This window comes from Notamacropus eugenii, chromosome 5 (genome assembly GCF_028372415.1).
Source record: "Notamacropus eugenii isolate mMacEug1 chromosome 5, mMacEug1.pri_v2, whole genome shotgun sequence".
NCBI lineage: Eukaryota > Metazoa > Chordata > Mammalia > Diprotodontia > Macropodidae > Notamacropus > Notamacropus eugenii.
The window spans coordinates 225,005,187-225,031,461 of NC_092876.1; the positions used below are offsets into that span (position 1 = coordinate 225,005,187).

Here is a 26,275-nt window from a genome sequence, read left to right on the forward strand (position 1 = left end):
GCATATAAAAATGAGGCCCAAGTATTGTGACCAAGTATTCCAATTCACATATCTACAAGAACATACTGGCTAATCTTAACTCCCTTGGCAATGTACAGAGAGAGTACTCTAACATAAAGCACAGTGCCTCCAAAGGGAAATCTGACACTGACCAGACTTGTGTCAAAACAAAATTAATGCCAGCACTAATTTTTTTGCCTGAACAGTGTTTCACAAGCAGATGTCCATTTTCCCAAGAATGGACGCAATCTTCCATAAGCTGTAAATGCAGGCTAATTGATAGATCTTTTTCAATATTGCAGCCCCATAAAAATACAGACTTTAAAATTAACATGCATGAATTGATAAGGTTGATAATGTTCACAAGGCAACAAAAAACAAATAAAAAAATTATCAAAAATACGAGAATTCATAGTGGTTCATTAGCAGTCAAGCTTGTTTCTGATCGGTATCTCTATCAGCATCTGATAATCCAAGGTACGCTTCTGGAGACCTGAACCAATATTCATATTTTTCTTTAGTGTCCCATAATTATGTTTCTTTATTTAAGTAATGTCTGGAAGTTCCCAATCTTTCCCTCAATCTTTCCATTAAGTACCAATCTTACACTTCTTTTCCTTTGTAATACCCTACAAAGAGGGGCTTCTAGGTGGTGCAGTGGATAGAGCACCAGTGCAGGAGGCAGGAGGACCTGAGTTCAAATCTCACCTCACACACTTGACACTCACCAGCTGCATGACCTTGGGCAAGTCACTTCACCCCAACTGCCTCATCCTGGGTCATCTCCAATCATCCTGATGACTATCAGGTCACTGGATTCAGATGGCTCTGGAGGAGAAGTGAGGCTGGTGACCTGCACAGCCCTCCCTCACTCAAAACAAAGTCAAGTGCAAGTCATGTCATCATTTCTCTGATGTCATGGTCTTCTTCAGCAACAAAGGACAAACACATACAAACAAACACACACACACACACACACACACACACACACAATACCCTACAAGAACCCTTATCTGTGACTCTGCCCAGGAATGTAGCTGAGAAACTCTGGAGATTTCCATCTAGACCAATAAACACTCTTTCTTCCTTAATTCCTCCAACAAATGCTCATGTAACAGATTATCTACTACCCAACTGACAGAGTCCAGGTTGTAAATGGCTCAAAAGTGGTTAGATTTAAGCCTGTAGACCATTTTTAAAATTTTTTTGAAAGTTCATTTTAAATAGGGAAAGTAAAAAGGCAAAATTTGTGTGCTGCTCTTGAAATAAGAATATTTTAACTTTTTTTCATGTTAACAGATGGACTCCACTACATAGGTAGATGCTTCAATGCTAGCCTTTGATTAAGAAGGAATGAATATACTATTTTGCCCAATAAGGGCCCAGTTTTTGGTGATGTCACTACAGTCACCACAAAATGGGATTTTAACTATTTGATTAAGATCAGTTGCTCTAATATCATCTAAGAATGCTACTAGGGATAGCAAGGATATTATCTCTAGCCTAAGCTCTATCACATCTTTCATACAGTAATCTACCTATCAAATGTTTATTAAAGAATACCAATTATGTGCCCAACACCATGCTAGGCACTTTGATCATATGAAAGCACAGTTCTTTTTCTAAAATAATTTGTGATGGTGATTGGCTTACAAAATTCTTTATACCTCACTTGGCCCTGTGACCCAAATAACCCTGTGAAGTAGAAGCTATCTATTATTATGCTCATTTTACAAATGAGAAAACCAAGGCTGACAAAGGATAAGTGACATGCCCTAGCTTACATAGCAAATAAGTGTCTGAGAAGAAATTTGAACTCACGTCGTCACTCTTAACCATAATATAGTTGATGGGACCAGACATTTCTAGACCAATGATGCCTGAAGTGTTCTGAGCTCAATTCAATAGGTACAAATGATCCCTAAGATAGCATTTATTAAAATTTATTAAAAATGTAAAAATAATTTTATTAAAAGTATGTACAGTATAAAAGTCTTTGACACAGTCTTCTTCAATTTAATACAGCTCCTTCTTAGTCCACTTATGTCCCACACATTAAATTAACAGTGTTCATCTACTAGTGCCTGCCAAGTGTTATACACTCATACGGAGTTTTTGTTGGTTAATGATGCCCATATATATCTTTTCCACATACTGTTCCTTCATTATTCCATCCAACATATGTGCATTAATAGCAAAATCCTAATATCTGAGTATACATCTGAAAAACTAATACTTATCAACCAAGCAATAAGCATTTGTTAAGTATGATAATTATGTGCCTGGCACTGTGCTAAGCACTAGGGATACAAAAAGAGGCAAAAGACAGGTCCTCTCTTCAAGGAGCTTACAATTTGATGGGACAAACAATCCTACTCTACACTGTACAAAAGTTCCTCATTTACTGGACAATTAACCAATTCCCTCTTGACTCCTAAGGTTCCTCCCTATGGTTCACCACTGTCTTCTCCCAAAACTCAAAGTATGTGCAGTCATGATAATGAAGTCCTTGTTGATTGTTTCTCTTTTAATCTTATCTTTATCAGATCTGTTTGTGCAAAAACTTTTTAATTTCACGCAATCAAAATCATCTATTTTATCGTTTCTGATTCTACAACATTTGTTCAGTCATGAATGTTTATTCTGTCTATAGATCTGGTAGGTAATTTTTTCCATGTTTCTTTAATTTGTTCATGATGTGACCTTTTATATCTAGGGGATGTATCCATTTGGTATCTTGGTATAAGTGCTGGCTTAAATCCAATTTCTTCCATGCTGCTATCCAATTTTTCTAGCATTTTTATCAAATAGCGAGTAGTTCTCCCAGCATCTGCGGTTTTTCTATGTTTATCAAATACCATACTACTAGATATATTTTGCTTCTGTATGTTGTGTACCTAATGTTCCACTGATCAATCTTTCTATTTTTTTAACTAGTGTCAAATTGTTTTGAGAATACAATAAAAAAAATCAGCTGGGAAAGATCCTTGTAGAAAGTTTCTGTGATAAATGTCTCATTTCCAAGACATATAATAAGGAACTGTATTCAAATTTATCAGAATAAGAGCCATTCACCAATTCTATAAGGAGATGAAAAGGCAGTTCTCAAGGAAGGAAACATAGGCTATTTTATAATCATATAAAAAAATGTTCCAAATCATGATCAATTAGAGAATAAGCAAATTAAAACAATTTTGCAGTACCATGTCACACCCGTCGGACTAACAAGGAAAATGACCATGGAAAAACAAACACATTAAAGCATTGCTGGTGGATCTGCAGATGGATACAACCATTCTACAAAGCAATTTGAAATTTTAGGCAAAAAAAGTTACTAAATGGTACATGCCTTTTATCCCAGCTCTATCACTGCTACACTTCTATCAAAAGGTAAAAAAGAAAAAGAAAAAGGTCCTGTATGTACACAAATATTTATAGCAGTTCTTTTTGTGGTAGCAAAAAATTGGAAACTAAAAAGATACTCATTAATTGAGGAATTGTTGGATAATTATGGTAAATGAATGGTATATGAACCAAGGAAATAGATGATTTCAAAGAGACATGAAAGACTTGCATAAAGCGATGCAGAGAGAAGTGAGCTGTACCTGAAGAACAATATATACTATACCATCGGTCTTATAAACAATTTTGAACACTTTTATAAAATCATAAAGAATGTAATGGGCAGAACTTAGCAAAGAATTTATGGAAATGGTATTATTCTCTATGGTTTGAAAAGAAGGTTAAGTATCTGTAACACGGGGATAGGGAGGAGAGTAGAGGAAGAATATACCCCTTCACATCCTTGTGTCTTATTTTAGGATTCCCTAATATCTCTCTCTGGGATTGTTGACCATAAAAAGGATGGAACTTCCTTATGCAGAGGATTGATGTCCCTGGATTCTCCCCTTCCTCTCCACAAATTACCTGTCTATTATCATCACACACACACACACACACACACACACACACACACACACACACACACACGCCATCACTATGGATTCCAAGTACTCAGTCCACTTAGCACAAGGTTTAAAATAGCATTACGAAGTCTCACCTAGGTGAAAGCCATCCTCATCCTCTTCAATCCACTCACCATCCAACCCCATCTGGTCCCAAATCCATGTACTTTCTGTAGCTTGTGAGCTCCCCAAAGTCAGAAGCCATGTTTTACCTGAACATGTACTTCTCCCAGCACAGCAGAATATTCTGCATCTAACAGGTGCTTGATAAGCTTCTGCTCCTATTTGGCCCCCTGGATCCTGTTCAAAATGGCTCTTCCATTGTATCTCTCTCCTTCACAAGAAAATGAAGTTCTCTAGCTCTTGCCCTAAGAAATCTTGTCTTCTTATTCATCCTTCTCTCACTGGCCTACAACATACTGTCCTTTTTCTCCTCAATTAGGTAACACAGTGGATAAAGTACCTGACTTGGAATAAGGAAGATCTAAATTGAAATTTTGTCTAAGAAACTAGACCCCAGTTAAGTCACTTAACCTCCATTTGTCTCAATTTTTTCATCTGTAAAATGGGGATAATTAATAGCACCTCCCTGCTAGAGGGGTGGGAATTGAAAGAGATAATAAATGTAAAGTGTTTTGCAAACCTTAAGGTACTATATCAATATCAGCCATTTTTATTTATAATCCTTAAAAGCTATTATTTCATCTGAGTACAACCTTTAATGGTACAAAATGCAATTTTATACTTTATAAAACAATTTAATGGGTGTCTATCAAAAAAAAAATCAAGCACATCCATGCATTCCTTATTGGTGGACCTTCTCTTTGCCTGATGCTTAGTCCCTGGTCCTTAGCTAATCCTCCCTCAGAAAGATATACAGTCTCTAACTGGCCCCTATTCAGAGCTTTCACAGCTTCCAAAAATCTACTAGAGCTGATACTCTCACTGACATAGCCTTCAAAACTTCAGGGTCACTTCTATAATGTGAGCAGGCATCAAGGCAAAGCTTTAGTGGAAGCTCTTTAACTTAACACGTTACGCGGTATTCTTTTCTTCCACCTTTTTGTGAGTTATTCGAATGGGTTCTGTATCAGACCTTCATACTGCAGATCTACCATTTTGTCATCTATCTCCTCTCCTGAATGCTGCTCTGAAGCCTCTGCTGTTCCAATTTCTTTCTAAATCCCTTTTTTCCCACCCATCTCACAATACAATCTCTCCCCTTCTCCTGGCCTAGGTTCTTCTTTTACTTTACTTATCCCTTGTTTGGAGGGCAGAGCCAAGAGTGGCATGGCAGCCAAATCCCAGTTCTCTCTCTTCCCTTCTCAGGTACATTGAGATGCTTTACAACAGCATCTTCATTGCTATTCAATTTGCATTTTTCAAAGCAACTCCCACAGATTTCTGGCACACTTTTAAAATTAATTGAGGGATCCTAATTTAATTTTAAAAGTATACTAGAAATCTGTGGGAGTTGCTTTGAAAGTGCATATTGGAGCTGTGCACCGTGGGTGCGAGTAAGATAAAACATATTACAAACAAAGAACTCTGCAGAAGTAATGATACAAATGATGTAAAAAAAAAAAATGTATGATTGGAAAACATATGGGGCTGGTCACATAGCAAAAAAGAAGAAAAAGAAATAACCAATGGACAGCTTACCCACTCCTTAAAATGTCAAAAAAAAAAAAAAAAACACTTGGCAAATTTATGGGAAGACAAGGATGAGCTTTGGTAAATATACCTTCATTGATTAAATAACAGATCCCTAAGGGTATTTTAAATTATTGAAGGCTCTTATTTATACTGAAGAGAGCCAGCATGGCATAGTGGATACAGTTCTGGTCCCAGAGATAAGAAGATCTGAGTATGAACCAGTCTCTGACACTTCTTGAATGACTTTAGGCAAGTTGTTCAACCTCTCGGTGCTCTAAGGTAACTCTAAGGCTGTAAGTTACGAAGAACTTGCTGACCTGCATTGGCAGGAAAAAGGTCCACTGCCAAAAGTTCCCTACATCAACAAAATCACAGGTTCAGCCCCTTTCTCTGTCCTATTCACATTAAAACACAAACAACTCTATCTAGTCTTCCCCAACCAAGGAGTATTTCTCCAAAGATACACAATGACCTCTAGAAAAATGAAAGGCCATTCTTTTATTATGTCTCAAAGAAATAGAAAATAAAACTCATATATATGAATATATATAATGTGTGTATGTATATATTGTATATTTATGTGTGTGTGTATGTATACATATATATGTATGTATAAGGTATATGTATATATGCACATACAATATATGTATGTATATATACATATACGTATATATTTACTATTACAAATCATCATGTTCAAAAAATTTTTTTGGAAACCTCAATATTTCAGGAGGTTTTTCTTAATTTGCAAAGGTCTAAACATTGCTTTCCAAATAATGATTCACTTGAAACTAACTTAATGTTAATTTGTTATTTCCAAAGGCACAATAAGCACTGCTTATCAAATAGGAATCAAATTAACCAACCAGCTATTAAACACATAATGAAACAGTTCTAAAAGTATGGGAACATAATGCTAAAAGTATGTATATGTTACCTATGCATCACCCAGTTAAAGCACCAAGCTTGCAAACTATTCATACGTACAAAAGGTTCTTTCCAAACCTGATCCCAAAAGGAACCTTGGTGTGAAACTGTAAAGTCCAAGAACTGGGGCTCAAATGCTGACTTCAGTACTTCCCCCCTATGTTAGCTTTTATGATCATGGTGCCTCAGTTTCTTCATCTCTAAAAATGAAGGCTTTGAACTATGGAAGGGACCACAGAGGTTCCACCTCCAAATCTGTCATCAAGCCTGATGACATCCAAGCTGTCATGGAAGAATAGTGCCACCTGGTGGCAATCATGGGGAACTGATCCAACTTCTCTTTCCCATCACCTCTTTGAGAGTGCCTCATCATACCCAGTTGATTCTGAGCCATCCCCTTAAGTACAAACATAGTCTTAAATTTCTCTCTCATGTTTTTCTCTTTTTCACTCATCTCAAAACCTTCCCTCTTTTCTTTCTCTTCCATCTCCATCTCATTCCACTAGTCAGCCAAAAAATAATTTTAATCATAATTGATAATCCTGAAAATAATATGCCTACACAAGTCATAAATTATGAAGCAAATTAAATAAAAATTAGTGTCTTCCACTTGTAAACTATTGAAAATTTCTGCCAAGATGGCTGCCTGAATGGAAATAAAACTCCCAGCTTCTACATGACTACTTCTGAAAAATAAAAAACTGGCACCAGACCAAATCATGATCCAAAAAAATTATAAGAAGAAAGGGGGGGCTAAAGGAAAAATCATCATCAGCTCATGCAAGCAGCTACTCATCTCCCAGAAAAACTAGAGCTAGGCCAGAGATTTGTGTAGCCTGAAACACTGTGTCCTGAGGCAGCAAGGGCAAAGGGAACCCCAAAAAAAGCCTCAGGGAGGGGAGCACAGATGACCCAACGGCATCAGAAACCAAAAGAGCCCTAGGGAGAAGCAGCAACCAATGGTACAAGGAGGCGTGCAGACCAGGACAGCAGAGAAACCACAGACTACTAGGTCCCTAGAACTCTGTCTTAAGATAAATGAAAATCAAAATAAACCTGAAGTTTCACTCTCCCACCCAGCAAAAATGAAAAAATATAAGCATAGTCAATAACGGAGGAGATGTGGAAAGATAGAACACTAATGCATTGTTAGTGTAACTGTGAATTAGTACAACCATTTTGGAAAACAATCTGCAATTGTTCAAATAAAATTATTGCATTCATGTACTTTGAGATTTTATTTTTCAAGAAATCACTGAACTCCCTGAAAATTATGATTTTAAAAAAAGGCCTGGTCACTGCATTTCAAGAAATAACAAAATTGCCCTGAACCATTAAAATCAGAAGCAAAATATAGAAGCAAAGAATCCACTGATTACCTCCTGAAAGGTAATCCCAAATGTCCCAAGGATATCATAGCCAAAATCCTGAGTCTCCACACGAAAGAAAAAATATTCCAAGCACCCTGAATGAAGTATGAAGGAACCACATCAGATTCACACAAGACCTGGTAGCTTTTACTGTAAATGAAAGGGGATCTTAGAATACAAGATTTCAAAAATCAAAAGACAGAGGCTTACAACCAAGAAATAACTCACCTCACAAAGCTGAGTGTAATCCTACAGTTGAAAAACAGGGAGGTGGACTTTTAATGAAATAAAAGACTTTCAAGTATTTCTGATGAAAAGTCTGGAGCTGAGTAGGGACTTGGAAATACAAAGACTAAAAACCCGTAAATTAATTTGCATTTGGAAGGAGCCATGGCATATAGTGCAAACATTCTAACAAGAGGAGAAAAAAGTATCCTTTAAGAATCTTAATGTATTCAGAAGTTATTAGGAAAGTTAAAAAAGAAAAACATATGACTTGGAGGTGGGCTGATTCTGTTCTGTGGGTCTGATGAGGAAAAAAAGAAGGGAGAGTTAGCCATAGTGATAGTACCAGGGAAACTTTTTTTAATGAAGAAAAGAGAACAAAAGGACATTCAGAAAAAAGTACAGACAAGTGGAAGTCTTGAAAGTAAATTTTAAATTTATGATGTACTTTTAAAAAATCAACCAGCATGAAACAGGGAGTGATAGTTTCCAAGATAATCCTCTTTTTGTGTTCTGCTGTGTATGTGGAAATACTCATTTTGATGTTTAAGTTCAGAATAAATTTTTTATATTCTAAATTCCTGGAAGAAACTCAGAAGTTCTCTTTGAAACTTCAATAAAAGTTTGTCACTTCCTTATTCTCCAATTAAATCTGTTATTTCTCAGACATCAGCATGCACGAAAATTGAAAAATTCTTATATATTTTTTTGCTTCGGTTCATTTGCTAGTACTGCAACAGTATTATTGTCTACTATTTTTCATTAAAAATGTAAGGCACTGTTTTAAATAGGATTTTGTGTGGGATAGCATGGGAATCTAACAACTATTTATAACATTGTAAAGGAAAATATGTTCAAGGACCAAACAACGTATGTACTTTAAAAATGAACAGAACATGAACATATAAGCTGCTGAGTACTTCCTCTTCTGAAATAGCTAATATTGGCATCTTTTTTTACACAAAATATTTCATGGAAACAATTTAGAAAATGTCAGGAAATATTGCATGAACTCTATCCTCATATGAACAAGGCAGTGATCTCCAAAGTTGAGGCTCCAGTCCCCTAGTGGTCCACAGCATTATCCTAAGGAATGTATGATCAACCAGATAGGATGTCAAGGTAAGTAGCAGACCACACACATACTACTGCCAACCATAAGACCAGTCCAATATTCTCTTTCACCACCATCACCACTACCACTACCCACCAGCACCACCACTGTGCAAGTTCCCAACCTTCCCACTTCTGCAAACAAAGGGTTGACCCTCTCAGAGTATTTATAACCTTACCACCATCCAGGCACTAAATTCCAGCACCCCAGCATACTGCCCCCAACCAAGATCACCCCATGTCGCAAAAGGTACTCTGAGAGTGTACTCTGTACCTCACTCCCTGCCTTTTAGTTTTAGGTGTCACAGAGTGAGTCACACAGGTCAAGCAAACACATATAGATTGTGATCTATATCACAGATTTCATGGCAGTATCTGCTGCCCCAACATACCCCCTTCTTCCAAACTTCTCTGTTTCTGTCCAGGTACCATCATCCTTCCAGTTACCTACATTAATCTCATAGTCATCCCAAAATTTTCACTTTCTCTCACCTCACATATAGAAACAGTTGGCAAATCTTGTCATTCTATCTCTACAACGACTGGAAGCATCTATTCCCCAGTCTCCTCTCACATAGCCGCTACTCAGGCCCTCATCACTTTCCTATGTACAGCTGCAATGACTGATGACTTGTTTTCTCTGCTTCAAATCCATTCCAGTCCATCCTACATAAATCTGCTACAGTGACTTTCCTAAATCATAAATCTGATCATGTCATTCCCCAATAGAAACTCAATTAAACTTCTCAAACTCCAGTGGCCTCCTATTGCCTCTTGGATAAAACATAAACTGCATTTCACATTAAAGCCCTCTGTAGTTATTTCCCCAACCTTACTTTCTAGACTTCATTTTTCTAGACTTCCATTTTGAATTACTTCCCTCCCTGCGCTCTGTGGTCCAGCCAAACTGGCCTTCTTACTATTCCTAATGCTCACACAAAAATACAACTAAAATAACTGAACAGAAATAGGAAAGGTCTGACAGCACTCATTTAGCAGAACAACACAAAGAAAAGGGGGGTGGGATTTATACTGAAAAGCTTCTGCTCAGCTGAAAGAAGAAACTTTTGCTCACTGTTGTCAAAATTCACTTTTGCTCATTGTTTTTCCATTGTGTATAATGAATATCTACACACAGGAAAAACATAACTAAAGTTTACTATTATGAACTAATAATTGACTGTAGTATGTGTTTTTCAATAAAAAGGCATTTCCAAAAAAACAATGGAAGAGAAAAAGGAAAGAAGGAAAAGGTAAGGAAGAAAGAAAGAAGGGAGGAAGGGAGAGAGAGAAGGAGGGAGGAGGGAAGGGAAGGGAAGGGAAAGGAAGGGAAGGGAAAGGAAGGGAAGGGGGGAAGGGGGGAAGGGGGGAAGGGGGGAAGGGGGGAAGGGGGGAAGGGAGGAAGGGAGGAAGGGAGGAAGGAAGGAATTCCCCTGTTTGGCTACCTGCATTATCAAATAAGCTCAATAATTACCAACAATTCTTTATAAGTTCATCCTATCCTCAGTACATACATGGAACTTTAAAAATATAATGAATTACATTGTTCTCAAAACCAAAAGGTTTCATATTATTTATAAAATCAAACATTGTTTCTATCCTTATCTCATCCTTTTAAACTTTCTTTTGTATGTTTTATAATGTATATCAATAAAATAGCACATATGTAACATAAATAAATATACATATATTGGAGGTATGTACTCAAACTTTCCTAACTGATGGGGTATGCAATAAAAAAAAAAGGCTGGAGAACGATGAATTGGGAGATAATTCTTCACAAGGACTCGTATCAGGTCACTCAAAGTTAGGGATGGATAACTTTTTATAACTACACAAAAAGGTCACAAACTTGTAGAGGATTCTTGAGAATTACAGTTCTGACTAGGACAAGCACAGCCTGACTCCATGAGCCAGAAAAAGTCAAATCAAGGGTCAGATGTGCCTGTCAGTGCCAGGTTCCCCACCTAGCAGAATGACAGAGCATTTAATGGTGATTTTTATTTACATTTCTGTTCACTACCCTCTATGGAATAAAATTTTAGGGGTTATTGTAAAATCGTCAGAAAAAAATTAAGGCAGAGGATATATGAAATTACTGTATCAATCAGTTATATTGGTCAATTTACAAAACACAACATTTGCACACAACTTTTCACAAACTTCTACTAAATAAAGGAAGGCAATCTTCAAACAAACGTTAGAGAGGAGCACTGAATAGATTTGCCTGGGAAATATATCTCTAGTTAGCATAATAAAAAAGAAAAAGAGCCAAAAGAGTCCAGTTCCCTTCTTCTTTAAGTAAAAAAGAAAAAAGACCAGTAGCGGTATATACTTGGGTATTTTATTTGTTAAGGAAGATAAAACACATCCTATTTGTGGCTTTGATATGCTTTGCCTCTCATGCATTATGCAGGCATCTCAAACTGTGAAAAAATATTTATGGTCGGTAAAATGATTTTGACTATGGTTTTGAATGGCCAAACAAGTTTTTAACTCTGTTAAATCTTCTGTCAAATCTTTCAAAATTTGCTGTGTTGAAGAATTTGTTTATTTGAAAGTGCTAAGTACCTAGAATAATTTCTAATAATTTAACAATAACAATTCTAAATAACATGTCTTTGACGTATTAGGCCCAAAGTCAAATATTTATTAAAATGAATTAACCTTCTCAAAAAAAAAAAAGACAACCGTGATTAAATAGAAAATGAAAGGACAAGGACAAGAGAATCATACATTTGCTCTCTCATGTTTCAACAATAAATATTAAGAACTTGTTACATACTGAGTTAGTTACATCACTATTTAATTTACATCATTATTTAACAAAAGGTCAAATACCTTGACCAAAGAAATCTAAGGACAACTCTGTACATATTTTAACTGAAAAGACAATATATTTTTATTCACAAACACTTCAATATTGCAAGACTATTATTTCATACATATGGTTTACTCTCTCCACCAATATGAATCCCATTTCCTCTATCCCTTAGGAGATGAATTGTAATAGCTGAAAAAACTCATCACATAGTAGCTGACTGATCATGTCCTAAACATCCCATGCAGATCCTTAAATGACTGATACTTTTAGGGCTATACTTTGAATTCTTTTCAGCTGGGTAGTGTTCAGGAGAGACTATGTTCCAACAACATAGATTTCAAGAACCCAAGGTCAACACCGTCCTAGGTGATGGTCAACACCGTCTTAGACATCAAAATAGAGCTTTCGTAGAAGATATGAGAGAGACACATACACATACATTTCCTGTGAGAGACTGTGTAATAAAAGAACAGTAAAACTGGATATCATGAAGAACTAGGTTCAAAGCCTGCCTTGGATATTAACTAGTTGTGTAACCATGGGCCTCAGTTTCCCCACCAACAAAATCAGGCTAATAATACTTTCAGTGAATCTACTTCATAGGGTTGTTCTGAAGTTCAAACAAAATAAGGCATGAAAAAAGAACATGCTAACATTAAAGTGTTATGTACGGCACCAATTTCAAGGAAATAATCACATATAAAAAATAAAAAAACAAAAGATTTATACATGTAAGGTCAAAGGAAAAATAAGAAGGAAAAAAAAGAAAGCTTGTCTCTCCTTCAACTTTCTGGTTCCTTCCTATTTATACCCATAATACACACAAACACACACACAAACACAAAGAGGCATATATACATATGTATATATATTTGAGTATCTGTCAAAATATTAATAACAATATATGTGGCTAAAAATAAGCAAAAATATAAATCAAACATTTATTGAGCACCTATTTTATATAGAATACTACGTTATACTAGAAGGAGCAAAAGTGTTATGAAGAAACTGGTGCCTCTCTTAATGGAGTTTACAGTCTACAAGTAGCCATCTTCCAGGATCAATCCATGTTCAGGACTGGTCCATGTTAATCTAGACCAAGAGAATCCTCCCTGATCACTAACCAGTAAGGATGTCTGTGTGGAAACCCTATTACCTGATTAGATGGTCCAAAAAGAAAGGGAAGGGCACCAAAGTATAAAACTAATATCAAAGCAATAGAAAACATGCTTCCCTTTTACAAATCTGGTCCCCCTTTTAAAAAGACTTTTCACACTTCCCCAAATAAGTATGCATATGTTAGGACAAGGGCCTACACTTAAAACCCGCTCATTTCCAGCCCTATCAGCATGCCACAGGAGCTGTCTCTCAGAGCTGTAGCAAACCTTAAAGGTGATCCAGTTCAAACCCTTTCTCCTTCATTTTACAGATGAAGAAAACCAGAAAACTTAAATAATTTTCCTCAGCTGCAAAAATCAAATACCTAGGTCTCCCTAGTCTCAATCTACTTGTTCTTTTCACTGTGCTTTGGGAAACACAAATACACCAAGACATACTGTTCTCTCCCCTCAAAACAATACTTCTCACTTTAATAATCATCTTAGCCATAGATGCTCCTCAGACTAGGCATAACACTCAGACACAAAAATATGCCAGTTAGTGACTGCCCCACCATGACATCTCCATCACTTTCCCTTCAGAGACTGTCGCTTAGAAACATCCTCCACTGATGACACCTGTTTGTGGTAGATATATCCTGCCATGAGATACAGAAATTAACCTAGTCCCCTTCTCATTCCGAGATATAAACAGACCCTAAATGAACATTCTTCAGCTTAGAACACAATCTGGTCTATCATTCACTGAGTTATCCCCCATCCTTCTCAAAAAAAAAAAAAAAAACCCACACCAAAACCCAGTCATTTCCCCATGGCCACCTATCACTTTGGGATCCATTTTTCTTGATTCTGAACCATACTCCCCAGCTACAAAGCTCTTTTTGTACATTTTCTTCCCCCATACTACTATCTTCCACTTAAAGACACATAGTTTCCATTCAATATTATGCTTTCCTCTAACATTCATGAACACCAATCTAGAAAAGGCCACACTTCAAGTCCTATAGTATTCATCCTATACCTGCCACCTCCTACCTCAAAGTAGTGATTTCCATTATCTAAGACATGAACAAGGCACTTGGGTGTATCAGCAAGGACTCCAATATACAGAGGAGGGCCTGCTGTACAGGTTCGTAAATCTGCTTTTCTAAAAGGAAAGCAACTTTTTGAGGGGTCAACAATGACTTTAATCAAGCACATATATCATTCACATCAGGGGAAAATGTCAGCACCCTGAACTTCAGAGAAAATACAGAGAAATAAAGATTAACAGACAGGGCTTCCAACTGTTTGATCATTACATACATACATTAGTTGTCCTTCACTATCAAAAAGGACCAAAATGATGTCACCATGATAAAGTGAAATTTCAGTGTGTCCAACTGTGGCTGAGCAGACCATTACAAGCTCAGAATGCTCTACCATTGGGCAGAGATAATCCATGTGAATATTTGGGGTGGATACCACAAATTTGCACATCCTACGTTTACTTTGTGCTGTCTCAATTCTGCTTTGCTCACAGAGCACAGCACCCTTTCTGATGTGGGCACATTATGACGTGGGCCTGTGCCAGTGTATCCCATGTTGCACAGTCAAATCCAAAATTCTTGAGAGAGACCTAGAGAGCGTCCTTGTATCACTTCTGCCAGGAAACTGAATTGCTTCCATTTGAACTGTCTCAAGATTTTGAGGATCACCTGGCAAGACAAGGTACCAGACAGTGAAGTCCTTGCTTGAGCTGAACTGGCAAGCATTCAAACTATGATTCGGAGAGCGCAACTCTGATGGGCTGGCCATGTTGTCTGAATACAAAATATATGCTTGCCAAAAAGACTATTTTATGGACAACTGACACAGGGCAGGCGATCACATGGTGGCCAGAAGAAACAATACATACACACAGTTACCAGGGAGAGAAGCACCAACATCTGGGTTTTCAAAGCCTGGAGGCTCTTTAGTAGCTGCCCAGAGTCTCGTCTGACCAAACAAACACTTCCAATGAGTAAGCCCCAAAGTAAAACCTCACCACAGAGTTATATACTTTTCACAGCCAGACAGCATCACAACCCTTCAAAACCATTGCCTCATTAGAAATTAAGAAAAGGTGCGGGCCTCCCCAAATCAAGCTTCACCCAATGGGCAGGCCCTTCAATGGGTGAAGAAGATCTTTAACTCTCATTCGTATTACATTGGAGGATTTTAAAATGCATGAAAATCTCTCTTCCTGACATAACTCACTCCAGCCAAAGGACATTATTTCTTGGAATATTGCTACATATGCCTCCTTGTTCTCCTCTACTCCTCCTCTAAGTTACTGTGAATGGATCATAGACTATTACTTAGGCACTTTCTACCTACAAACTATAAAGGAAGCAGTGTGCCATAGTGGAGAGAGTTGGCCTTTAAGCCAAGAAGTTCAACTCCTACCTCTGACACATACTGGTTGTATGACCCTGGACAAGACTCAATATCTAAGTAACTCAGTAAGTCATAGCATCTGCCAATATATCTGTATCAATAAAAGGAGTTTCTCAATCTAGGAACTCATTTTATCAGTGAAATCACAAGTCATGTTCTACATACACACATAGTCAACTAGAAATTCCTTCCTGGGTGAAGATCTTGGGGAACAGTGGTGGAAAAGAGGATAGATGGAAGAGTGGCAGCATTGGGGAGGTGAGCGAGCACTGAACACTGTAGAATGGAAGCATCAAACTCATGACCAAGTGTAGCCTGAACCAGATTAAAATGTATTTGGGAAATATTTAAATACGTAAGTTAAATTACAGTATAACACAGATAATGTATGGTTTTCTAAGTCAACATTTGGCCCAGATATTTTAGTGGACCTGTTTCTTTTTGAGTATGACACCACTGGTGCAGAAGACAGTCCAACAATTCAACCATGGCAGCATTTGTTCTAGAAAAGGGCATAGGCTCATCTCCTAAAGAAACTCAACTGCACCTTTCATTGGTTGGGGAGGAGGCAGGTAGGGCCATGAGAGGAGAAAAGTGTCATCCTACATGTTACAGGGACATTATGACTAGGAACAAACAAGAAAGCAGGTCCTACTCCTAAGGAATATCAAGCACAATCTCATTAAAGGTCAAGGTCTTCAGACAGCCATGGAGAGAACTGCAAACCTCCCATGTTGGCATCCTAGAAGAAGTCCCAATAACTCTACCCTAGTAACTGCTCAGCATAAACATATATATGCAAATACACATAGAAACCTTAAGAAGGAAGCTTTCTCTGAGGAAAAAAAAACAAACTGCTTAGTCACCCCCACCCCTTCCAACAAAAGACTACTGTTTTTCTGTTTCCAAATAACACTGAGCTGCTGACATAGACTCTGGAAGGAAAATATAACCTGCCCATACCAGAGTAATGAAAGAGTTAAAGTAAAGAAACATGATGCTTACCAGCAGGAAGGGAAGCTGGTTAGCATTCACCCTTCTGTTGCTACCAGGACCATAAAATTTGAGAGTTGCAAAGGATTTCAGCAATGACCTAATTCAACCAATACTCAAGAGGACTTACCACCATAACATGCACAAACATTAGTCATCCAGCTTTTGCGTGAAGATCTCCAATAAAAGGAAAACCCATCACACATCAAGGCAGCCCACTGCACTTCTGAACAACGGACTGGTAGGAAGTTTTTCCTGATATAAAGCCCAAATCTGCTTACCCAACTACATCTCTCCCCTCCCCTTTCCCACTTTTTATTTCTTTCCTACCTTCCTTGGGCTAGAAGCCCAAGGGTAGAAGCCTGTTGATCCCTAGTGTTCCCCCCTCCCCAAAGACCGTGGAAAGAATCATAAGTAAAATGAGAAGTAAAGCTGATTGATCCATCTCCCCCCCCAACCCCCCCCCCCCAAAAAATACATATGTATAAGCCCAAAGTAGAACCTTTACAGTCATATGAGCAAGCATTTATTAAGCACCTACTATGTGCCAGGAAAAGGAAGAAATCTTAAATACCTAAATATCACCTTTCAATTCCTTGTCCACCATTCCCCTCTGCAGCCAGAGGCTTCCAAACTTTCACTCCAAGTAGCCTTCCTCTAGAACTCAAAATGCTGGAAGGAAAAATGGAAGAAGTTTGGAGCCCAATTAACTTTGTCACTGAATTACTAAAGGGTGACCGAGTTAATGGCATGGAGGATCTCAAGAACTAAAGAAATCTAACAAAGGGGATAGAGGATCAAGCCTTCTTTATCTAGACTGTACGCCCTACTCACCTCCACCTTGAAGAATCAGCTTCCTTCAAGGTAGGTACCACCTCCTACATAAGGATTTTGGTAACCTAATCACCCACTCTCATGAAATTCCCTCTTGAAATTATTTGTATTACTTTGCATATACTTTACAGTTGTTTACTTGTGGCAAGAACCACTGCATTTTTGGCCTTGTGTGCTTAATAAATACTTGTTGGAAAGGGAGAAAATAGAAATTATGTTACTATATTTATACACAGTATATATATATGTATATATATATATATACACACACACATATATATGATTGTGTTATTTAATATATCATACTTGTTACAATTTGTTACAACTAAACACATATTGATTTTTCACATATTTTACTGGGGAGTTTTTAGCCTTGAAGCTAACACTATGAGGAAAGCCTGACTCCTTTTCATGACTGTTGTTAAATAAACCACAGACACAAAAACCGAAATCAGAAGAGTGAATGTGTCTTTTAGGATGTTATGTGATTTTGTCAATCCTAAGAGTTATAACAATGAAACTAAAAACCATACCTGTTTTTTCCTTGAGTTTGCTTTGGGAAATAGGCTTGCTGAAAACACTGATGTAAATGGAGAACAATAAAGCTCAGGGAAAGGATTTGGAATAGATGGCATTTCTAGAACATTGAGATCTTTCTTTTTTCTCCTGCAACCAACAGAACATAGGATATAATTTACATAAAACAGAATGTAAAACATAATTACTGTCAGAATTTAAAACTGTTAAGGCCAAACGGTACTCTAACAGACCTAATATTACATAAAGTACACTAAAAGGTTTTCTGTTATACTTTCTGTGGATTAAATTTTTAAAAACTACTTTAATAAACTTAAACCTTTTGTAATATCCTTTACCCTTTTGACCTTCCACAAACCATCAGGCATGTGGGTAAACGGCAGTTTTTGGTAACTTTTCTGAAGCAAAAATACATAGACCAAAACGGTAGATGGAAACTGCTCTAAGCAAACAAACAAACAAAAAAATTCTTTAAAAGCTTCAATGAAAAGAAGGGAATCTTTACTGCATTTAGAGAAACCTGTTCTATTATACTTTACTAATCACATTTTGAAAGTTATACTTATTAATTATAGCTGTGGTTCATCTCCCTTCAAATTTCATTCAAAACGTTGCCCACACACAGTCTGTTGACTTCTCAGATGCTTAAGCTACAAAACAGCAACTAGTACTGTCTTTGAAAGCAGTTCAGTTAATGGAACTTGCTAGTATAAATGAACACTGCAGTGCACCGAAAAGTAATGTAACTTTGCTAGAGTTTAGAATGCTCCGAACCTAACAATCAATAAATAAATAAGCGGTACCTGAGCCATGGGAGTTGAAGGAGGTCAATAAGAGGTTTAATCTGTAAGCTTTCTACCTTTGCAGCCTTTTCTCTCCTAAGGAATGCCCTACTTTAGACACAGACAACTACAAATGTACTTGATGCTGAACGGTATAAGATTGGAGAATATTTTAAACGACTCCATCCTCTGCCTGCGGGAAGCACGACTGATCAAATATCCATCCAGAGCATTGCTTTTTCTGGCTAGGTACCGGTAATGTCTGTGTGGGAGGCGAGGTTTCATTTATGCTACAGTTTAAAGAAACCAAGAGTGTTTATTAAGAAAATGCAGGGCCTCGAAGGAAAAAAAAATCACCCTGGAGTCTTCGCTGCCTTCTGGTTCCACTCAGAAGAGGCGGGTGTCAGGAGGGAGAAGGAGAGGCGGCTCTCAATGAATGGGCAAGGCTGTCTAGGGGAAGACACCGGGAGATCGCAATGTCCTAGCGATCCCAGGAGCGAGCTGGGAAGGGGACTGTCTTGGGATACTTTTCCCAAACTTGGCCGGAGTTCTAGCCCAGGCTTCCCCTCCAGGACCGTCCTCCTCACCCCGGTCGGCTCCCCTCCCCGGAGGCCACCTACCTGTCCTCAGCACAAAAGTGGGCTCCCTCCAGGGCGGGCAGGAGCGTCCGACAGGGCAGCCCCGGGGGGCGCGCGGCCAGGGCGCCGGCGTCGCCCCTCTCCTGGGCAGCGCCGCACACCTGGGCCAGCCCCAAGCCCCGGGCAGCCGCTCTCCCCGGGGCGCTCTGCCCATCTTGCAGGGAAGTGGTCATGCTTGGCAGGTGGAGGGGCTAAGCTCAGGCGTCATGGGAGACCCCGCAGGGAGGAGGGGGAGCCGGGGTGCCCGCGGCTGGGCTCGGCAGGTGCGGTGGCTGCGCTCCCCGGGAAGCTGGCCGGGCCGGGCCGGGCAGGCGCTGCGGGCTCGAGGCTGGGCTGCCTGGGGAGGCGGAGGCGGACGAAGGGGCGGAGCGGCAAGGTGGGCGGCCAGGCCCCGGGAAAGGCGGGGAGTGGGCGGAGTGGGCGCAGGAGCTCCGCCCGGGTGGCTGCTGCAGAGCCTTCCTCCAGCACGTGGCCTAGGAGAGAAGCGGGAGGAGGGGGCGCCGGCCGTTCGAGCTGGGCTTCCTGGAAGACCCTCGCCCCGGGGGGCAGCAGAAGACCCCCCCGGGCGGTGGGCATACCTTATCTGTGGTCGCTAGTTCAGGCCCGGCTGCTCAAAAACTTCTCTTCCTGCCCGGGAGCCAACCCAGCTCTCCTTGAGAAGGAGCTTAGAAGGGGGCCCCTGGCTTTATCCAGCTGACAGAGTGGTCATTGGGCCGCTCACGTCCTTGGCATAAACCTTGCTGGCCTCGTTGAGACCCTGTAACTGGGAGGAGGGTGGTGTCCTTCTTTAGCTCAGCTTAAGTCAGGGCCAGTAACAGATAATGCCCAGAACCTTGCCAGCAGGACCAGCTGTGGATTAGCTGCCCTGTCCAGCTGCTAGACTTTTTTTTTTCTGTTGTGTTCTAGTCTGAAATACCAGTGCCGGGAAATGAAAAAGAAACCTCCCTCTGTTACTTTTACATATATGTCATCACCTACTGTTCTGAAGAGTTGAAAATGCCTTTTAAAATATCCATGAAATTGAGAAAGGCTTGCTACTGAAAAAGGAGGCTAGGAGAATAAATGTTTGGTTGTGTGGGGTTTTTTGGTTTGGTTTGTTTTGGGTTTTTTTGAAGTAACAATGGCTCCCCCACCCCGAAGAAAAATGAGATAAGGCTTCTCCAAATTTATGTGCTCTCTAAATTGGGCGGCTCCTAGAGTTTGATTCGTAAGGATCTTTACTATTATAAGGTCACCAGAATCTTTCTGATCCCCACAACCCAGTAGTGTACAAAACAAACACATCGTGCCTCCAGAATTAAACCCATAATCCCAGAGCTTTGTAAATAAAAATTATGCCTAATACCTAAAATTCCCTAACACCTCATCCCACCCCACCCCAGTCTGAGAAACGCTGCAACTTGAATCCTAAGACTAGAAGGGACCAGAAATGATCTAGCCCAATCCTGCTATTTTATAGATGAACCAAAAGCCCAGATAAGGAAAATTGCTTACCCAAGATCAATAAGTGACAGGGTCAAAACTGAAACTGAGGTATACTGACTAGCCAGCACTTTGGCCAAATAGGAGGAAAAGGCTGTACTCAGGATACTTGGAATGAATTCATAGAATTCATTCTGTTCTCACCTATAAGTAGGGGAATGCCTATATTGGGAAGTATACAAGTAGATCAGAGTCGGCATAATTTCTAAAAGAGGAGTTAGGATCCCACAAGGAAAAAATCAAAGGGATACATTTTACAAAGCTTATGTCCCCTTCATTCTCTCTCAACCCTAAACTCCTCAAAGGCTGATTCTCCTTCTTGGGATTTTCTGGGAACCGTCTGGCAATGGAGTTCTATGATGAGGGAAGGAGAAGCTAAATTGATAGCTGAGGGAGTTTCCCCACTATATTCTAATTTACCTTCCCTCCTCCCCTCAAGTAGCAGGAAAAAAGGATAAGGAGATAACAGAGAAGACAATCAAAGCCAGTGCAGTCCAGCTGCTTTCCATATGATGTATTTCTCCTCCCCCTCAGTTCAATTTTCAAACCTTCAGAAATATAATTTGTTGGTTGGAGTGGGCTCTAAATTCCTTCTCCCTCCACCCACATAATAACAGAACTGTCTCTTTCCTTCAAATAAAATCCTGACTGTGTTCATTTGCAAGCTTAATGTTTCTCCTTTGCTGCAGGAATAAAGAATTATGGACTTTCAAAAACAGTCCTGTGTTTGACAGCCAACGGCAACTCACAGGGGGACAAAAGGTTTCTAAGGTAACCAAAACCTAAATTACTTAGGGTCTTCGAGACTGACACTAAAATATTGAATTTGCTCCCAGAAATACCTTGATAGTCTTTACAAAGCCTGACTGGTGTTGTTATAATCCACACCGAGGAAACCCATGAGCAAACAGATTACATGACTTTACATTTCTAAGTGGTTTACAAGAGCAGATTCCACGGAAAGACCCTTGCAGTCATAAAACCTGCAGTTATTCTGATTGCCTAACAAAAAAAAAAAAGTTATTAAAATTTCACAGTAAAAGAAGGGAAAAAGGGACTTTTAGACAGTGACTTACAGGGGCACAGAAAGTAGCCAGAACTCAGATCACTATGTCACAACATAGGTATGATTCCTTGGATAATTTCCAGACTTTGGACAAAGGTCAAGTCTAGGTAAAATCTATGAAGCCATCAATTTGTTTTAAATTACCTTTCTCTTAGGGCACTTCTGACCCCTTTTCATCTCTCCTTGTCCAAAACCATTGTGTTTAATTCCTCCGTCCATGCTTTCCCTCACTCTGGATACCCAGGGTGCTCTATGGAGAAGCACTATGTCTAGAACTGTTATCCTCAACTGCCAAAAATACATACTACCATCATTCTTATCTCTTTTCCCTGTCTCAGTGAAATTTATCTTTTTTCTTATTGCCTTAGAGTCAAGCCCTCTAAATAATCATCTAATCTGGATCCTAACTCTGAAATTATTTATATAATCATAATCTTTTGTCATTCTGTCTTTATGCCTTTCAACTACTATAATTCCTTCTACGTCTTGGTACTGTCAGTCAGCTAGTCAATAAACGTTTATTAAGAGCCTACTATGTGTCAGGTACTGCCCTAAGCCCTGGGAAAACAAAGACAAACTCTGCTATGAAGGAACTGAGTACTTTGCAAGGCAATCTGTTCTTCACTAGCTATACTCTTCTTTCTCTATCTTGACCCCTTGGTAAAACAGCTCAACTCTACATTAACCTCTTCTCTTGATCACAGGCTGCCCTGTCTTATCTCCAATCATCCCTTGCCAAAACCCACCCCTATATTACTCTCATCATCTGTCTCTTTTTGCTCATGTGCTGCTGAATGAAACTACAGGAAATCACAAAACCATGCCAATTGTATCCACTACAAATTTATGTTCTCTAATCTCAAGTGGGCCTTTACTGAAGGGAAACAATCATTTTATTGCTTCTTAATTTATTCACTCATTCTTCAAAGCAGCTGTTCAAGGCTTTCTCATCTCTCCTAACATCTTCCTTGGCACCCCTAACCCTCACCCTCTCAAATGTGGACTTTGCCCCAGATTTCACCAAAAAGTCCATTTGCTATGAGCCCCCCTTCTTCTTTCCTTTTCATCTCATATCACTAAGACATCTTCTCTACTATCTCCCCCTTCCTTCATATCTCAGATGAAGAGGTAGCCTTTCTCTTTGTCAAGGTCAATCCCTTAACATGCACTCGTGATCCTATTATCCCTTCCTGTCTTCTCCTATAGATCTTCCCTATTATCATCCTGATTCTCTTTCTTATATTCCACTTATTTCAATTCCTGGTTCCTACTCTGATGCCTATAAACATGTTTGTCTTCCCCCATCCTTAAAAAAGCCTCACTTGACTTATCATCCCCACTATCATACTATATCTCTCCTCCTCTTTGTTGTTAAACTCCTTGATAAAGATGTATTCACTAGGTTCTTCCAGTTCTTCTCCTCTCATTCTTTTCTTGTCTCTCTTTTCTCCTGACTCTCAAAACTTTTCTACCTCTGTCCTGGCTGCCTTCATCCCTGCGGCCCCCGTTTCAACTGGTGAGTTCCTGCCCAGAAGCTCTATTTGAGAAAGCTCCCCAGGCCAGCCATATTCACTTCTCACCTAGTTCTGCTCCTGCCACCTTCCTCCTATACTCATTTTTCAGTTTCCTTTGGAGTGTTCTCTTCCCCTCCCCCACTAGAATGTAATCTCCTTGAGAACAGGAACTTCCTTTCTTTCTTTCTCTTTGCTTATATTTTCACTTTTCAGCACTTAACACAGTGCCTGGCACATAATGAGCACTTGATAAATGTTCCATCCATCCATCTCTCTCTTTCTATTTACTTATGTGTCATCTGTATGTTTAATCCAGTTGAATTGTCTCAAAAGTTATAAGGAAAGTCAAGGATATTTTAAAGATTTTAAGGAAAATATTATCTCTAAATTTGGACCAGATCTAGAGTTTCATTTCTGTAGGGAACACCTACTGGTTCTTCATCCATTTAATGCTCACATAGTTGTTCCCCTAAGGCTCTCCTGGGATCTCTTTCTCTTTTTACTCTATACTTGACTAGTTTACTTGGTGATTTTATCAGTTTTCAAGGGTTCAATTACATTCTCTATGCAGATGACTCCCAGATCTACATATCCGGATCTACATAACCCAGATCTATATATACATATTACATATCTCTGTCCAGAGTTAAAATCCTGGATTACCAACTACTTTTTGAACATCTTAAAATGGATGTCTCATAAGCATCTGAAACTCAACATATCAAAATCATAACTTTCCCTAAAACCTTTCCCTGAAAGCCTGCCCCTCTTTTGAATTTCCTTAATACTGTTGAGAGTACCACCATCTTCCCAGTTACCCAAGCTTACAACCTAGGTGTTACCCTCTACTCACACTTTTACTCATGGTTACAAAATCATCATTCTTACATTCACAGCATGCACTGTTTATGTTCCTTTATCTCTATCCCCACAGCCTAAGTCCTCATCTCTTACACTATTACAATAACCTTCTGGGGGAAGGGAGCTCCTTCCTGCCTCAAATCTACTCTAATCAATCATCCACTCAAGCACCAAAAAGATTTTTCCAAAGCACAGGTCCAACCATAGACCCTACACTGCTCCAGTGGTTCCCTCTTACCTCCAGAAACAAATACAAAGCCATCTGTTTGGCTTTCAAAGATCTTCCTAACATGGCCTATTCCTACTCACCAGTCTTCCTACAGTACTACTCTCCACAGACTCTATACTCTAGCATCAATGGCCAGTTTACTTCCCAAACAGGGCCCTTTCTCTCCTAACTCTTTACCTTGCTCTGACTTTCAAATTTCTGCCTCAGTTTCTCTGCCTTCCTTCCGGACCAAGCTCAGGTCCCATGCTCTGCTTGAGAATTTTCCCAGTCCATTACAACTTTTAATACTTTTCCCTCTGAGATTATCTTCCATCTATTCTCAACTATCACATACATAGTTAATTATTTCCATGTTGTTTCCTCTGCTAGAATATGAGCTCCTTGAGAGCAGAGACTGTTTTTGCTCTTCTGTCACTGGCATTTGGCACATGACCTAACACATAGTAAGCACTTAATGAATGTCTCTTGATTGACTGACTGACTGGCTAGTACAGTAAAGGAATCTGTGCAATGGAAGAGGGTCAGGGATCTTCTCTCAGACTGAGATAAGTGCATTTTAACAGCAGCTTCTTAAAGATAAGGCCTATACCTTTATTATACAAATCAGTGGAGACATGAGTGGTAGGAATTTCAGACCATAGAAGAGCTCTGTGGCAAACTGAAGGGGGGAAAAATGTATATTTTGATATAGACAATATTCAGGAACCCTTCAAATCATATTGTACAGGTGCTCATCTACTTTACCAATCTATCAGGCCAGCCCTGTTTCTGATGTGATAAGAATGAGCAAGTGTTTTTACAACCAAATGTTTAAAACAATACATTCTAAAGCGAATTTCCAATCTCCTTAAAAAGGAGATGGAATGGAAATGGAGTAAAAATTGTGTGATAGAAAGAGCCCTGGCTCTGCCATCAGAGAACTTAAGTTGAAATCCTTCCTCCCATAATTATTACATATGTGACCTTGGGCAAGTCAACTTAACTTCCCTAGGCCCCAGTTTTCTTATCTGCAAATAAGCTGGGTTGATGAGATGACCTCTAAGGTCTCTAGCATCTTTAGATCTTTGATCCTATGAATCACCATGAAAGACTAAAGCATTTCACAGTCAAATGACCTCTCCCCTCCCCATCCTGTCAAAGCCAGGGTACAGTTTGACCTAATTCTTGTTGAAGTCCTACTTGTTTGATCATTCTCTTTGGATCCCAATTAAGGTCCATTACCATTTGTAAATTTTCTACCCTCTTGCCTGTGTTGCCCTTGCCTTGTGGGTGAAAGAAATTTCAGACTCCAGGCCTATCAAACTGACACTTTTATGAGTGCTACATTCAATATAATTTCATTTCTTTAAAAGTGGAAAAGAAAAACACAACACTACCCTAGGGAGCATGCTTTATTCTCCAGCCCTAGAAGCACTACTTTCAATCTTGTGCTTCTCTCTGCACCTGTGGCATGCCTTTATTAGATCAAAAAATGTGCACTCTCTTGGACTCCTGAATTCCAGATGGCTTGCAGTGATTCCACCAACAACTTTTTAAATGAAATTTTAAAGTATGTAGCTACTTTATGGTTTGGCTTTTATTATTTCCAGTGGCTAGGGTGTAATTCTCTTCATATTGATTTTTTTTTTGAAATGTGAACAAATGAGGCATCTCTTAATTAAAGAGAATCCTGCCAATAAATCAAATGAGTAGGCTGTGTATCTTATGGCAGCACCAAGTTTAG

General features: G+C 39.1%; 1 protein-coding gene across 2 annotated transcripts in view; it reads right to left on the reverse strand.

Annotated features, from left to right (window-relative positions):
- The window catches only part of GRB14 (growth factor receptor bound protein 14), a 156,139-nt gene extending 136,337 nt beyond the window's left edge, over nucleotides 1–19,802 (reverse strand). The window contains exons 1-2 of one of the 2 annotated variants that reach the window (XM_072612169.1): nucleotides 19,383–19,802; nucleotides 17,977–18,109 (exon numbers count right to left, since the gene is read on the reverse strand). In XM_072612169.1, coding sequence (XP_072468270.1) covers nucleotides 17,977–18,109; nucleotides 19,383–19,573 — 324 coding nt within the window. In that variant the 5' untranslated portion in view covers nucleotides 19,574–19,802. The remainder of the gene's footprint in view (nucleotides 1–17,976; nucleotides 18,110–19,382) is intronic. The other variant, XM_072612170.1, reaches the window with a different exon arrangement.
- Nucleotides 19,803–26,275: the final 6,473 nt, after the last annotated feature.